This window comes from Atractosteus spatula, chromosome 11, assembly GCF_055471065.1.
Source record: "Atractosteus spatula isolate fAtrSpa1 chromosome 11, fAtrSpa1.hap1, whole genome shotgun sequence".
Classification (NCBI taxonomy): Eukaryota; Metazoa; Chordata; class Actinopteri; order Semionotiformes; family Lepisosteidae; genus Atractosteus; species Atractosteus spatula.
The window spans coordinates 20875046-20892326 of NC_142716.1; the positions used below are offsets into that span (position 1 = coordinate 20875046).

The 17281-nt window shown below is 38.8% G+C and overlaps 1 protein-coding gene across 4 annotated transcripts in view; it reads left to right on the forward strand.

Annotated features, from left to right (window-relative positions):
- The window catches only part of fggy (FGGY carbohydrate kinase domain containing), a 100462-nt gene that overhangs the window by 31848 nt on the left and 51333 nt on the right, over nucleotides 1-17281 (forward strand). For all 4 annotated transcript variants that reach the window (XM_088928299.1, XM_088928301.1, XM_088928300.1 and 1 more), the window contains 2 exons: nucleotides 3629-3744; nucleotides 14385-14513. In XM_088928299.1, coding sequence (XP_088784425.1) covers nucleotides 3629-3744; nucleotides 14385-14513 — 245 coding nt within the window. The remainder of the gene's footprint in view (nucleotides 1-3628; nucleotides 3745-14384; nucleotides 14514-17281) is intronic.

The window sequence follows — 17281 nt, forward strand, 5'->3', positions numbered from 1 at the left end:
AAGTGGAGTGCCACAAGGATCTGTATTAAGATCACCAATCTTCATAATGTACATCAGTGACCTACATTCTGATGTAGTACAATATCTATGTATCTAGTACAGTATAGTACAGTATCTAGTGGGTTCAGATGAAACCAAAAATAGGAGGATTAGCAAATACTGTTAATACTTTTAAAAATGTAAAAAGATTTCCAAAAACTTAATTTTAACACAAAAAACTGGGCAGTCACCTTAGGTGGACAATTTAATTTTGTCAAGTGCAGACTGCAGAAACATAAGTTATTAAAATAAAAACAAAACTGAGTTTGAAGAAGTTACTTTTAAAAAAACATTGTTTTTATACAGTACATCATTCACATTTAATGAAAACATGAAGACGCGATAAAAAGTCAAACAGAATATTAGAACATTTAGTTAAATGTGTAAAAGCTTAATTGATGAATATTATGTTAAATTTCATTTTGAAATAGTAAGACCTCATTTAGAATATACAGTCTTGTTTAACACATTAGAAAAATATTGTTGCTCTGTCCAGAGACGTGCGGCCACTCTTTTTTACTGGGCATAAAGGAGTGTAGTGCACTTACAGGGTAAAAGTCTTTTTAATTCTTGAACAATGAAGACTGTGGGGGGATCTGATTCAAGTATTCAGAGTCTTTAAAGATGCTGAGAAAGAATCAACAGTGAAATGCGAAACAGAGGACACCATTGGAAAATATGGGGAAGTGCACTGAACTAGGAGATGCTATTTACAGAAAGTATTGTGAGAGTCTGGAACAGTATAACCTGCTACAGTATATTGTCAAAGCTGATAATTCTAGCTTTTTTCAGGAAATGGCTAGATGAGAATCTTAACTAATAGCAACCGCTTCTGTATTGCAGATGGGCCAAATAGTCTTAAAATCCTGAAAAAGAAGAAACTCAGTGCAATGGGAATTTGTGCAGTATTTGCCCAATCTCCTGTATGTCAGTTTGCAAAGGAAGACTGTTGGCAAAGGTTCTCAAAGGAGAAGAATCCAATGAAAGTTTTTGTTCTATAAACAGGAGTGTGACCACAGAGGTGAGGTAAATTTTGGGAATTAATGAGTACCGTCTTTGGAGCTCTCATGCTCATTTATTTTTCCCTCTGTAACTGTAACTGTTTGGCTTCATGTCTCACTCAGCAATCTAGCTGAAATGTGTAAAAAGAATACACATGAACCGTTAAGAAATAGTATACTCCTATAAAGGTCATCTGTACAACAAAGTTTCCACATTGATCTGTAAATCAGATGTCGGCAAAATGTTTGCCAGGAAAAAGATCATCAACAAGTCCATTTTTATATTTTCCAGAATAAATTTGTAAATGTTCTTTCAAGTTTGTAGCAGTGTTAAAAACTCCTTTGCAATCAAATTTGCTGCTTTTTAACATTTACTTTTTAGCACTGGGAGAAATAACTCTGACAAAACCTTTATTTTAGATCTGAGTGTCACCTGTTAATCCCTTTTACCAGTCTGGCATAGTAATGAGATAAATATCAATTTATAAATGTCATGTCATGTCATTTGCAAACCGCTTTATACCATACGGTGTCTAAGGAAGCTGGAGCCTACCAAGCAAGCAATGAGCGCAAGGCAGGGTACACCCTGGACGGGGCGCCAGTCCATCGCAGGGCAAGTGCAAGCCAGTCATACATGGGGACAATTTGGAGGCCACGGTAAAGGCCGAGGGGGGAAATTAGGCCCGGACACCGTGATAACACCCTACTCTTATTGAGAAATGCCTGGGGATCTTTAATGACCACTGGGAGTCAGGACCTTGGTTTAACGTCTCATCCGAAAGACGGCGCCCACTTCAGTATAGTGTCCCCGCCACTATGCTATGGCATTAGGACCCACACAGACCGCAGGGTGGGTGCCCCCCATTGGTCCCACTAACACCACTTCCAGCAGCAACCATAGCAGAGTGGTTAGCATTGCTGCCTCACTGTGCTGGGGCCCAGGGTTCAATTCCGGATCTGGAGTACCATCTGTGTGGAGTTTGTATGTTCTCCCTGTGTTTGTGTTGGTTTCCTCTGAGTGTTCTGGACTTCCTCTCACAGTCCATAACATGTCCCATAAATAATAACACATATAATAACATAAATTGGCCCTGTGAGAACCCTGTGATGGGCTGTTGTCCCATCCTGGGTGTATTCTGCCTTGCGCCAGTTGCTTGCCGGTATAGGCTCCGGTTCCCCGGAAATTGAATTGAAAGAAGCAGTTAGAAAAAGGATGAATGGATAAACATGTTATTATTACAGTAATGCCAATATACTAACATTTGGAAGTGTGTGGCTTCTTTTATACAGGGGTTGGCAAGCTTAAACTTAAATATTAAACTAAAGGGTGAAATGACACCAAGCGTTCTTTGTGGAATATATTTGGTGCCCTCTACAAGACTACTTTACAGAATTGCTTTCACTTCAGCTTAAACCCCAGTCACTTCTTACAACTGTGGGCTGATCTCTGATTTCTAAATGAGTTGTTGTCTGGTGAAATGATTTTTTAACATGGCAACTTTAAAACATCTCACCTTGTGTTGAAAATTCCATCAAAAGCACAGATACCACTAGGCGTTTACTCACATATTAGTGATTCTACATCTGCAAGATTTTTAGCACAACTGGAATTTGTAAATAAATGTGGATGGCAGTTTCTTGAATTTTGACAAAGGGTTGGTGTTTTTTAATGAATCCCATTTCTGTGTATGGTAAGGCACATGTAAATGAGAGACAAGGTGTTTAGTGAGAGCTACTTAAAAGAACAGCAGCATTTTTGTCCTAATAGCATCATGAGTTGATGGGCTGTTAATGCAGGCTATAGGAGCAGGCTCACTGTTGTTGATCATAATCTCACTGCTCAGGTTTATGTTATGTTCACTACATTTTGAGGCCTAGACTCCACCCAGTTTTATAGAAACATCATCATAATCCCTGAATTTTACTCTTTTTCAGTCATTGCCAGTCTACCAGGCTTGTGTTTGAATAAGTAAAGGACAAACCATCCAGCCACTAACAAACCAACTGTCATTCTTACAGAGTTGTCGTACTTGAATATACAAAATGGAGATGTGCTATACCTGATGTGACTTCCAAAACTTTCACGTCAGAGACTTGTTTATAAAATATGAACTTTATCACAGCCTTAAGCAGCTTTATTGTACAGTATAATATGTTTATTCTTTTCTGAAGCATGCCAGTATACAAGTACAGTCATTCTTCCTCCAGTGTTTGAGTATAAGTTGCAATGTTTTAAAGCAGTATCATTTTCTTTTATGTTTGTTAACACCCTGATGAAAATAAATTTTGAATAGGTGACTCTAAAAATGACTGTGAACGTTTGACAATGCAAATATATGATGGGAAATGGAACATGTTGAAGAAATACTGCACTGGATCAAACTTTAAGAGCTTAATAATTTTTGTATTCAACATTTGTTACTCAGAAATTACCAAAATGTGGAACAGCTACGTTACCCTACAGCATTAGTACTACAGTGTACAGTACTAGTGTTTTCTACATTTGTGATTAATGCAGTCCATTAATTAGTTCTTTGTGATATGAGATGTTTCTGTCAATGTTTTAACATTTTCTGGTTTTCCTGCAGGTCTCTCTGTACATTGATCTGTAAATGGACCTACTCCTCAGAAAGTGGCTGGGACCACAGCTTCTGGTCAGCCATTGGTCTGGAGGATCTGCTGGTTGATAATTATTTCAAAATAGGTAAGGAACAGATTGGGAGGAATCAGTTGATTATCATTTATACCTGTGGACTGGTCTTTGAAATATCCACTTTTTAACCTTTTGATCTACTGGCTTAGATATGATAGTGTATGAATGTCTCATCCAGATTTAGTTTATTTACAGACCTGAACCAATAGAAACTTTTCTTTCTTCTTGTTTTGTTTTTGTGTCTTGTTTAGGAATGATTTTGCATCCAGTGTCCAACCACTTTTCTGAGAATTGGCTTTCTACCATTGTTTAAGATTAGAGCCAGGTTTAAAATTACTGCTGGCTCTGGCTTATTGGAAAAAAAAAAGTTTTGTGCTTTTTATCATTTTAAAAGGAGATAAAGTAAAAACATTCAGTACAGCACTAGATAAGAAATTTAAATATATATAATCAATTTGGCATCAGGGTTTTTGCTGAAATATTAAATCTTTAAAACAGGGGTGCCCAATTCTGGACCTGGAAGACTGGTGTGTCTACAGGTATTCATTTGAGTTAAACCACCTGGATACTGGATTAACAGGACCAGGAAAACTGTCAGATATGCTGGCCCTCCAGGTCCATGACTGGACGTCACGGCTTGAAAACAATGTAAAATTGAATCCCTTCTAAAAATGTATTTAAGTGCTTGTGGTTATTTGGATTTGAATGAGACTTGCGATACCTTTTTGGCTTATCTGATAGCATCGCTTGTGAAAACCCCCCTGAGTAGTGACCTTTAGAGTTGCTCAGGAAGATACGTGTAAAAACCCCTCATGCTGCCCACCCCTATGTGGCGCTTTTGGGTCTTCGGGTTTCCCAGACAAAACACCAGGAAACAGAACCACACGTGTACTTTTGCAGCAATAGTGACTGCACCTTTTCTTGTGGTTTGTACTGCTTGTTTAGGTTGCAGCTCCATCACACCAGCCGTGAATTAATCATAGTGGTTTTGGGATCCAGCGCTTGATGGTTTTGTGACCTTTTGGAGCTCCAGATGAGAAGACCCTGCCTGGCAAGCGTACATGCTTGCATTAAAAACCACACCTCATCATGCTGACACACTCATATGCCTCCCAGATCCTACACACACACCACAATGAAGTGACATACATTACTGCAGAGCACTCAAGTGTGGTTAGATATCAGAGCTTTATCTCTGCAGTAAATGGAAACCTAGAAAGCCAGGCAACTTTGTGACATTATTGCAAGTTTCTGTTAAATATTGTTTTTGCAATGACTTTGGTAAATGATCCTTATCATTTAAAGTTTGTTTTTGATGGTATTATTTAAGACTTGCTTTCCTGCATCCTCTCTGTATTTCTCAATATTAGGTTATTAGTCTTATTGAAAAGAGCTGTAAAACAGAGATCACTTTTTTAAAATGTGTATTTGTGGTACATAAAGCCAGCACTCTGTTTTTTCTTCACTATTTGAAGAACAACATCCTCACAGTTGAGTTAAAAAAATCATCTCAGTGTGTCCTGATTTTTTTCTGAGAAATAATGCATTCAGTCATATAAGATACAAAATGCTGCTTATTTCACAAAACCTCAATCTATTTGGTGAATAATGAATACTAAAAGAAACTGGTCCCTCTTGTTTCTTCCAGTGTTAGAAAAGTAAAGTGATTGGCTAAGTCTGCTAGGGGTTACTTAGTATCTGCAGCATACTACCGTTTTTTTCGTTTTATGCTACTAGATAGAAAATTGCTGCAACTTATTGCCTCACAGAATATGGTACATTGTAACAATGCCAGATGTACTGTGTAGTTTAAGAAGTGCTGTTCTCCAGAAGGTAGGCCTTTGACCGACACTACATATGTTGTGAATGGAGGAAGTTAGCTTTAAGGCGTGTGGTGCCCATTATTCAATCACCACGGAATTGCCATCATATGCCTTGTGGGATGTTCTATGGCTCTGAATGCTAGATTGGAGTGCTGTTCCACTCAAAAACTGGTATTGCAGATTCCTTTCTGTCTGGCAGTTTGAGTATAAATATTTTCTGCCAAACCGCTCATTTTTCTTGTGTCTTTCCAGAGAAAAAGAGAGAAGGACGATAGGGTGTGTCTTTAGAGAGCTTGAAGTCATCAGTGCTCAGTGACTTGAAACAACACAGCCTAACAGTACTTGCCTTTTACAGTTAGTTAGTAACACTTGTTTACATATCTGTTTGTTTTATGTCATGTGCTCCTCTTGGAACTGCAAAGATCTGTTTGGAAACGGACTCTTAGCTAACCAAGGCAGAGATGCATTAAAATTAAAAAAATATAAAATATATATATTTCAAAAACCACAAATAAGAAAGTAATGAGTTTAAGCCTTATTTGGACACTCATTTTATTAGTTGCCAAATTTTTCAATGTTTGTTTTCTTTTACTGAGCAATTTGCTACACTTGAGTGGTGGATGAAATGTGTAAAGTCTTTTGGATGAAAAGTTGTGTAGACTGTAGTGTTCCATTCAAATATGACATTATTTTCTTTTTTCCTTCAGATGTATTTGTTACATATTCATGTTCATTTTCAAAAATAAAGTAAAGCTGTATTCACTTTGACACATACTTAAAAGGCCTGCTGAGCTGTGTTTGCTGTTTTACTGGATCTGTCACAGGGCTTGTGATTGCGCACAAGGAGGCCTGCTGCTTTCTTGCCACTTCAAACATTGAGAGTTCTCGCCTGAGAGGAGATGCGGGGGCTGTCTGTGTGGGACGGGGAGAGCCGCTCTTCACAATGACACCTACACTCTATGGCACTGTATTAGCACGGCTAATGACATTTTAACGTGACTTCTTCACCAGAACACCCAAACGGACTATTCATAAGGAGCGTGTGGTTCATTTAGTTGAATTAATCACTTACGCATCCAGAAACCACATGCATGTGCCTAACTGACAAGGAGTTTTGAAAAAAACAATGAGGTAAAAGAAACAGGGGGAGAGTGCTTAAAATGTAAAATTAATCCCTTCTATCACATGCACACCTGAAATTCCCATTAATGTGGGGCTGCAGAATTTATTTTTGGTTAAATTAAGTCTGGATGAAGAGGACAAAAGAGAAACTTTAGTCACTGTTCTTGTTTCTATTATGAATCCACAGTATAAGCTAAATCTTTGGATTGAAGAAAACATATTTAGCCTTCAATGACTTAAGTAAGAGACAGAGTTTCTTTACTAGGGTCTCCCCTGGCTCAGAGAAGCCAAATGATGAAATCTTACAGAATGAATAAGAAAGCTGGAAAGACTGAGTGCAGGTTTCACGTGGGGATTTAAAATCTGTTTCAAATTTTACTTTTGTTTGATTTAACGCCGAAGGAAATAATCTTTTCTCGCTTTCATAATGGTATTTTATCCCACTCTTTTGCCTTGTAAATTTGTTTCAAATGTGTTTTAGTTTTAGCTTTATCATTTTTTCTTCTCTATTTTCCTTTACTAATCCTCCACTTTTCAGGCTTCCTTCCTAGAACAAGCTACCCTTTTGTAAGAAAACCCAACATAGTGGTTTTGTTAAGTATTTGGGTGAAAAGTGTAGGATATTCCTCGTGGCTTTTCAAAATTGGTACATATTATGTTATTTTTTAGAGATAAAAAAGTAGTAAATAAAGAAAGATTATTTTTATTATGGAGAATCTTTCTGCCCAATTCCTTCACTGCTATTGTGTCTCTCTTCAAGAATTGCTGTTATTAGTGATCTAAGGCAAATTAGTTCAGGCATTTAAAGGCTTGTGTTTTAATTTGAAACAGACCAAAAATATTTTCCAAAATTTTGTATAGACAAAAAAAATCTAAGGTCTTGGATGAAGTCATGTTGAAATCCAACACTTGGAGGAAGTGCTCTGGTAATTTTTTGGCATTTTCAGTTTTTTATTTATCCCTTTAATACATAGCTGAGAATTGTAATGCCACACTACTGTGATGGGACTAGTAGTGTGATCCTGGCATGTAAAAGAACCCAAGTGCTGGGCGAGAGGCAGCTGAGTCAGGGAACCCACAGGCTGCACACTGGGAACTGTACAGGGAGCTGCACTCTGGATATGTGACACTGGAAAGTCATAAAGGCAAGCAGTGTCCAAAACTAAGCTAATCAAGAGTTCAAGCCAAGGGGGAAACCGGGAACAAAGTCACAAAACAAAGCAGAGGTCAGGAATCCAAGAAAGGCAGCACTTAGGAACATAAGAATAAGCTCAGGACTTGAGAAGTTCAGAGTTGAAACTCAATGATAGAGCCCCGAGCAGTGTCAGGTCAGAGTACTTATGTTGAAAATCACTTGAAGTTGAGAAAAGTCGAAAGCCAACTTCAGGTGATTGGATCCATGGAAACTGTGAAGTAACTGTCTACAGTGCAATAAAATTAAAAAATGAAAATGCCAAAAAATTACCAGAGCACTTCCTTGTAACTCGCCTCGCTGCTCGGCACTGGGGGCGGGTAGAACAGTACACCTTCTCCAACGTCGAACTCTAGGCTATGCAAAACACCGTAACTGAGAGCCAGTCTAGGGAGCCCTGCACAAAGAGGGGCCCCCACTACCACCAGAAAAAGAGCCAAGACAATGAGGATGAGCAGGACAAGAGGCACAAGATCAACTGTAGAGACTTCAGGAGTCTCTCAGGATAGGGTTGGCCCACAGGTGCACTTGGGGAGATGTAGTCTCTGGCAGTAATTCTTGGGGGGTCACTAGTAACAAGCTGAGCAAAAGAGGGAATCTCAGGAAAAGCAACTTCTGCTAGGGGAGCAACTGAGAAGTCTCTGGCAGGTGAAACTTCTAGTGTTGATTTGCAGGGAAAAGGGCAGGGATAGATAAAATAAGATAAGATCACTTTATTAGCCATATACAATTTCTTGCAGTAGGAATTCGTCTTTTTCGCATACCCCATAAATCTGGGGCTCCTGAACTTCCTGAGTGCTTTCCGTTATAACGGCAGGTTGCTGTTCTGAGGTGAGCCTTGCAGCAACTCCAGTTTGTAGTGCTTCAGTGCGGACAGGGTTCAAAGCAGACCAGTCCTGAGTCCTGGGCAGAGTGATTTGACACTGGTCATCCAGGGCAAATTCAGGACCTTAGGGCGGAGCTGTAAGAGTGGAGGTAGGGTGTCTGTGGTAGCAGAATCAGTAGAAGCTGTACAGCACCTCCGTGACAGAGACCTAGGCAGAGCTTTCGGATTAGGCTGCTCAGCTTCCTGGGCTTCAGTCTGCCAGGCTGGGTTATGGAGCAGTTCTTTGTTCACTGGGTTCATACTTGACTTTGTCATTTGGTAATGTGCTACTGTCATGGAACTATTAGAACGTTCGTGTTGAAATCCAACACTTGGAGGAAGTGCTTTGGCAATTTTTCTGGCTTTTTTGTTTTTTTATTTGCCTCTGTAATTTGCTAGGAATTGTAATGCCACAATACTGTGATGGGACTGGTAGCACGATCCCAAGTGATTGGTGTTTTGCAAGTAAGAGAAAGTCAGAGAACCCAAGCGCTGGGCGAGAGGCAGCAGAGTGAGGGATCTGCAGTCAGCACACAGGGAACTGCACAGACCTGCTTGATCATAAGAACCAGGCTGAGCGGGGAGCATGCACTTTGAAGATGAGGTGCAAGCTGCTTGCTGACAGGCAAGCTGAGTGAACCAATCATGAAGGTAGACATGGTGCTGTGCCTAACCTGGGACTCAGAGGTGCAGCAGAGCTGTACATGCAGGGAGGAAACTCAAAACCATGGTCAGGCAGGTGAAGATCAAAGGTGGGAAATTCAATAGAACAGTTCATATCAAGGGAAAAACCACAAGGAGAGGTGACAAAGTCGTGAAGGCAAACACGGTATGAGTATATATGTTGATAAACACCTGGAAAAGGCATGGTCATCAGGTGCTCCAAGTCTCCAGGTCATTGGTTTCCATGGAATTTGGCACAGGATAACGGGTTAACAGTACAGTAGCCGGTTGCCGAGGCTCTGCTAGCTGCTGTAACAAGAATAGCTGGGAACACATGACTTTAAACCACCTCATTGTGTTGTACAATAATAATAACAACTATTGCTTCTTTGTACTATTCATATTCTCCTTTGCGATTATGGTAATTAATTTATTAGTTAATACTGAACAAATCCAACTAAAGATAACAGGAACAGACAGATGGAGGGCCTGGATGCCCTGAGAACCTTCACCAGAGTGGAATGGGACCATGTCAGGTGCCGCTGTGTCGGTTTGCTTTACTGCTCATGGAGCCTGTGAGGGACATGTGCTCTTGATCTAATGACACACCAGGAGAAATTATACCTCCTGTTAATTATGGCCCTGAACAACCTGTGGCAGGCACCCCATCGGGGTAAACAGAGAAATGAAGCAGTGGCTAAATTATTAAGACAGAAGCTATAGTTCAGTCCTCTGCTTTTGATATATATGCCAGTGTGATGGACTTTTTTAAGAGGATACATTGACTTTTCATGCTGAGGTAATGAAAGAAGAACTTGGAGGCATAATAGGAACCTGAGAGAGGGTTAGTTCCATGTTGAGGATTATCAGGGACTTTTCCAAAGAATGTGGAAAAAATGCCTTCAGCTAATTGTTAGGAAAGGTTCAGAATGGAAAATAGAAGAGATAAAGATAAAGATAAAGAGATACTCTGCTCTCCTCCCCACTGATAGCTGATGTGTGGTGAGCGTTCTGGCACTATGGCTGCCGTCGCATCATCCTTGTGGATGCTGCGCATTGGTGGTGGTTGAGGGGAGTCCCCATTACCTATAAAACGCTTTGAGTGGAGTGTCCAGAAAAGCGCTATATAAGGGTAAGCAATTATTACTATTATTATTATTATTATTATTATTATTATTATTATAAAGATAGGATTACCCAAGAGGTGGTGCACGAGGCTTTAGCTGTCCAGGAGTACCTTACAGAAATGCAGCTTCTGGTATCTGCAGTGTACCTCCAGGCTGGCAGTGAGAGATGTGCTGTTCTTGCCGTTAGCACTAGGTACATACAGAATACCTTGTTGGTGAGAAACGTACTTTAAAAAATAGATCAAGAGGCGTTAGGCACAGAAATGCATTCCTGGGTAGCAGCATACTCTACTTTTGTCTGGCATATCTGAAGTTTTTCTAGAACAAAAGATATGTCTTGTAAGAGAGGAATAATTCCAGTTCTGTTCGGAAAAAGAATGATTTGAGGGGAAAAAAAACATAACATGATATTATTAAATATGAAAAAGTCATGGGTTGTAATTATGGGTAGATATGGAATATATTTGAGGCCAATTTGAATAATAATTTGAGCACATATGAGCTAATAATTATTATGTTGCAAACTGCAAGTTAAGTTTAATCAGAAGGTTTTATTATAAAATTACCTTTTTATTTTGGTTTTTTGAAGATATTTCTTATACCCCAAGCCTCTGGTTCTTCTTTGTGCTACTGTATAATTTTAGATTTTGTAAGGTGTTCAATGCATTGCTAGGAATCTGATCTCATTAAATTTTGCTGTCTGAAGTAGGCATTTCAGTGTTTATACAGAGAGTATACACAAAGGTCGGTTACATAATGATTTAGCATTCACTTTTCTAATTTAGTAAAGGGCAGATGTGTAAGCAACGTAATCATTATCTAATGAACCGTGGTATTAATTAACCTGAATGTACTGTACACACAAAGGAAATGATTAAGTTACCAAACGTTGATCGCCTTTCCTTTTTTGCTTGAAGTGAACAGGATCTTATTAGTAAACTTTTCACAAACTGTGCACATCTCTACCATTATTTCTCACCAATGTACCCAGCTCTAATTAGCAGTATATTGCAGGTAGACCTTTTCTACATTTTTTAAATACTAGAATGCGTCAACAAAGTTTGAAAGATTTCAATATAGAAAATTAAAGTATATAATATAAATTCCCAGTGATTTGCCTTCATTTAATGTTAGGGGTTGTTTATGTATGCTATAGTCAAATGGAAAGGGAATTAAAACAGTGCCATTAATATGCAATAACACCACATAATGAAATAACAGAATTTCATAAGACTGGCTGATTATATCATTAAAGAATGAGGCCCCTGGTAAATACTGATTTATTAACGTGCAATTACCATGTCTGATAAACAATTTGAAATGGTATGTCAGGCAGTATTATTGAGGTTTCAGAACAGTGGTTCTGTCAGGAAATGTGTTTGCTCCCCCCACCTCTGCTCCCCCAGCACAGGAGTTCCTCTTTGAGTGCCCTGGCTGTAAGTTGCAGTGGTTTCCCCCCATGAATCACCCATGCAGATGAAAGGAGGTCTGCAAGGCAGTGTGCACAGCTGGTTGCACAAATAGCTCTGCTTAAAACTGCACAAAAACAAGAAAAAAAGCAAAATCGAACGGTTCACAGAATTTCCTGACATTTGTTTCTCATCAGTGCAAAAGCAGCAGTATGAGGCGAAAAGAAGAAATACAGACTGAGAGGAACCTGCTGCGGAGAGGGAAGTCCAAGGGCTTCTTCTAGGCCCAAAAGGCCATGGCTGTTCCTGCATTTATGTGGGTTCAGAGGTCAAGATGCTGCATTCCTTTGGGGGAAATAGCGGGCAAGTGTGAAAAGATGAAAAACAGTGAAAAAAACTAGTGACTTACTGTACCACACTGCAATTACCATACCAAGCCCCTTGCCACTGCTGGCTTTCCTCCATATCTGCTGAATGGATGGAGTCTTATATATAGACAATATAAGTTATTCATACTGCATACAAAGACTCTTGTTAATCATGACAAGCATCTAGTTCCAGCCAACATCCAAACTCTTTTCTTGGTATAAGAAGCCATTAGCAATGGCCCAGCACAGTTTCACTTTGGCTTTTTAGATTGGGCAGTGCAAGCTTGCACACGTGGAAGAGACTAAGAAGAGTACAGCAATGACAATAACATCAATTCAGATACATTAAGTTGCATGGTATCACTAATTAAAATACTTTTGAAAAGTTTGATTTGCAGAAAAAATGTTTGAAGGGCTAAGTACGTCAGCCCAAAGCTATATCAATTTTGGCAGTAGTATTTTGAGAACCAGTGTCCCTGAGTTACCATCTGCTGTTCCTGTTCACAAAAGCTTCAGTCTAGTTTCCATTACCTCCCCAAGTGAGCGATAAACTTAAGCTTTCTGCTCCTCATTAGTGGTGAGAGTATTTGGAGCAAGGTCTTCTGAATTGCCCAGAGACGCCTGGAATGTCAGGGTGGTTTATTCTAATTCACATAATCTGTTTGCTGGGCGCGGTTTCACGTGAGCTATCATTTATTCTAAATCACCTGATTGTGAGCATATGGCATGTTTGTATTTTTTTTTATGACGCCTATTTTGTGTATGAAATGTTTACAATGTAAGCGTAAAACAAGAGATGACAATCATTCTTTTTTAGGTCTTTTGATTTTCAGATATTTTCAACAAGGTCCATGTTAATATTTTACAGAAATACCAAAATTTGCCTTTCCTTTGTTTTCTAAAGGGAAGTACTGTATGTTAGCTTTCTGCTTAAAATGCAAAGGATGGTTCTATTTACAACAAGTATAGTGCTCTTTAATTTTGCAGTACCATAAGGCAAAACAGAGTTTTAACTGCAGTTAGAAAAAATAATAACAGTTTGTAGAGACTGTGGTCTCAGCAGTTTTAGCATTTGTCTATGTTGGTTCTATCCATAAAGAATAATCTAATTAGTTTTGAAAGTAATCCATTTTCATTCTTTTTTTTTTCTTTCAAGACTTCAATCTCCCTTATAACTGAAAGTGCAAAATTCTAGAATGCAATGAAATAGGCACATATTATGAGCTCAGGGTATTTAATCTAAAGAACAAGCTAGTAACAGCGCTTGATTATTGTGCCTTTTTTATTTTAACTTGGAAGGCAGTATTTTTTCTGTATTTTAACTTTTACAGCTACAACATTTTTTTTTTCCTACAAATGCTTTTGTTAAAATAGCATAAGTGGTGACAGAAACTATTGAAAATTAATTTGTGTTTTTCACAGTAATTGTTCATTCTTGAACTATCAATCTATCAAAGCCATATTTCTGTGGAGTTCTGTTTATCTGTATAGGCAGTACTTTATTTGTGTCTCAAGGCACTTTAACACAAGTCAATTAGATTTCTCCCTGCTTCCTGTGTTTGTATTCTGACATGAATTTTGTGGACATTTTTGTGTACATAACACATTTTTGCTGAATTCAGTCTGGTTTCCTATATTGTTCTTCAATGTTAAAAACCTAAAGGGTTTGTTTAATGGTTTCTACCAGTGCCAGGATCACCTACATAATGCCTTCTTTCAGTGGTTAGACCTACATGGGCAATCATATATAAGACATCTGTTGTCTTAATGTGGTAAGGTCTTCTAATAGTAAAATCTACCAAAAACACTCTCCAGAAAAATAGAAGAATCATCTAGTTTTTCATCTAGTTAATTATCTTTTATGTCCATATCCAAAATAAGAATATCACCTATAGTTTGAATCTTGCTCTTCATAATGCACAAAGCATACCTGTTTCAGCATATACAGTATTACTGTGTTTGTGTCTGCTCAGTTTTGTCAAACTTTGACATATATAATATTGCCTTTGTACCATGACTTGCTCATTTTTGTTTAATTTTTGTCAGATGTTCATGCCTGGTCACCAAACAGGTTGCTCAGTTGTTTCCAAAGTCATGGTTCTCTTCATTGTTTTTTTTATAGGAAGGGACACCAGCTGCCCGGGTAGTCCTCTGGGACAGGGGCTGACAGATCAGGCAGCGCAAGAAATGGGTCTGGAGGCGGGCACAGCTGTGGCTGCCTCTCTCATCGACGCTCATGCAGGAGGATTAGGTAACCGGAGAGCCAGTCCCACTGGCCTGAGGCTGTGGGGGATCATTACCTGGCTCAGTTTAATCAGCCTGGCATAAATGGCATCTCTTCATGTCTCTAGGCACCAAAGATGAAACTGATCTGTACTGTACAAAAGGTAGGGGTTAATACAAGGCAAGGCTGGAGATACTCTTTTACATTCTTAGATGTTTTAAGAATTTTCATAATTTTTCATTAGAGATTTCTTTAACATTTAAATACATTTGTTTTTTATAGCCCCTTAGTCTGTTGCAATTGTTTGAGAAAAGGTTTTAGATACAGGGAGAATGAGTACGTGTTTCTTATTGGGTTTCAACCAAAGAGTGGAGAATAGGATTACAGGCTTTGTACAGCTCATATTACAGCTCAAAGCAACATCTTCAACACTGCTTTGTAATTTCAGTTTTAAATGGTGGTAAATAGTATTTCATGCTAAGTTCTAGGGCCTTTACAAATATTTTTTTGACAGTGTGGAGAGTATGGACTGTAAATGCAGAAAACTTTCAATAATGCAGTAGATTTAAAATCAATAGATGTTTATTGGTAAAGTATTGTATTAGCATATTTTGTTCACTGGTTTGAAACAACAGCTTGGGAGAGTACCAAAAATCATTTACAGCTCTGTGTTTGATTAGATTTTACAATCATGCCTTGGAGGCTTAAATGTCGCCATCAGAATGTATCAGGGGCTTGAAATTATACTTTAGGTGCCAGCCCCAAAGTGCTATGGCTTTGTACCAACAAGGGATTTCCATTCAATTCAGTAGTGTGGCTAAAGCAGAGTGATAACATATATAATTGCTTATATAAGGACATTTTAAAGGACTATATAAGGGCTTATATAAGGTACTTTTCTTTTGCGCATGTTAATGGATGGGTTGACATAGTGCTGTGTTTGCCAGTTTCTGTTGGTTAGACTGCTGCAGTATTGGAAATGCCGTCGCGGCAGACATGGGAAACCTTAAAGGTGGCTTATTGGCAGCCATGTGGAGCCCGACATCTGCAAAGGGAAGCCACATGGAGAAACACAAGGAAACTTTCCTGGATCAATGGGAGTTTGTCCCTTTGATACTACAGTCAAAATATACTGAGATGTTGAAATGTTGCATCAGTCAACTTTCTGTAAATACTTTATTGTTCATCAGTGTGGGGCAGAGCCTAACCTTGCAGGCAAATGGTGGGTCTACACATAGATGGAAATGAAGCCATTAAAGTGCACACACATCAGGGCGAATCATAGATGCCAAATATACTGGATAGACCACCTAGACAAAACCCACATAAGCTCCATACAGAACATGCCCCAGTCCAGAAGTGAACCCTGGACTCAAGAGATGTGAGGTGGCAGCTGCTGCTGCGCCTCTCCTTTTAGTTACAATATAAAAGATTTAAACTAGTATATAAAAGGAGATGTATATGTAGGTTAAAGTATCACTGTTATAGATAGTTTAATATCTAATGTATTTATCAGAACTTTGCATTTTTATATACAAAGCACTGCATATAATATAATATATATATATACAAAAACCTTATATAAAACAAATACTGTACATCAATTAAACATGTTTGGACAGTGTGGTCTAGTCCAGTTGGTCCCAGCCCTGGTCCTGTAGGAATACCATGTCTTCTGGGTTTTGCTCAGCTGACTTCTTAAAAGCTAAAAGCAATTTATAATTGGTTATCAACCCTGTACCAATTTCTGAGTTTCAGAACTGTCCTCATTCAGATGTGCTATTTGAAATGTAACCAATTAGTTGAAAAAAGCCTCATTGTGAGAGTGTTAATTATTTAACTAGTAAGCTCTTTAATCAGAAATAAAGGTAGGAAAGTTGAGGAGAATCTTAAATCCTGTGTGCTGGAGTTATTGGAAACAGTTATTGAAGTAGGGTATTTTGACACAACTGACCGAAGAAATAAGTTAAATAAAAGTCTAAACAAACAAGTGGATCAATTAAGTAATCAATTAGCACTAGAGATTTAGAGTTCAGCTAGAAAGAAAACTAGTAGACACAGTTCTCCTCCAGGACCAGGGTTGGGAGCTGCTGTTAAGGTAATATATATATATACATAGAGTCCCTAAATCCCTAAATGGTTCTTTTTTATCTTTAAGTATATGCATCTCATTCTTGCTTTTATCATACAGTTCCCTCTCCCACAAAATATCATTGCATGTTGCAAAGGTTTCACAAAGAGAGAGCTAGCACCTAATCTGTGTTTCAATTTCACTAGAATCCAATGTACATTTTAGCAGCAACGGCACCATTGGTGCTGTGGTTACAGTCATGGTTTTAGTAATGTAGGCTGAGTCAACGAGCTGCTACTTCCACTAGGATGTTCTCTCCCAATAACCTTCACTGCGCTCAGATACCCCCACCTTGGTGAGTCAGCATCCTCTTGCAAAGGGGCTCCCCCTGCTCCCATGGGAGCCACACCTGCTCCCCCACCAAGGAGGTGGCTGCCCCAGTACCGCTGACCAAAGCCGTGATGTTTTCAGTCTCTCATCCTTGCAGCTTTAGCACAGTGAGCACAACCTCGGCAGAGTCTTTGATTGCTTTGATTGCTGGCAATAATAAGCATGTGCTGCATATTACACATGGGACACCATCAGAAATTCTGTACATACAACAGATCCAGCCTGCTCTCCCGGTACTTTATAAAAAATGGACTTTATTATCACTCAGAAAAGAACCCTTCTTATATGTGCTTTCCAAGCCAGTGGGGACATTGTTTAAAGTGAATTTAAGTCT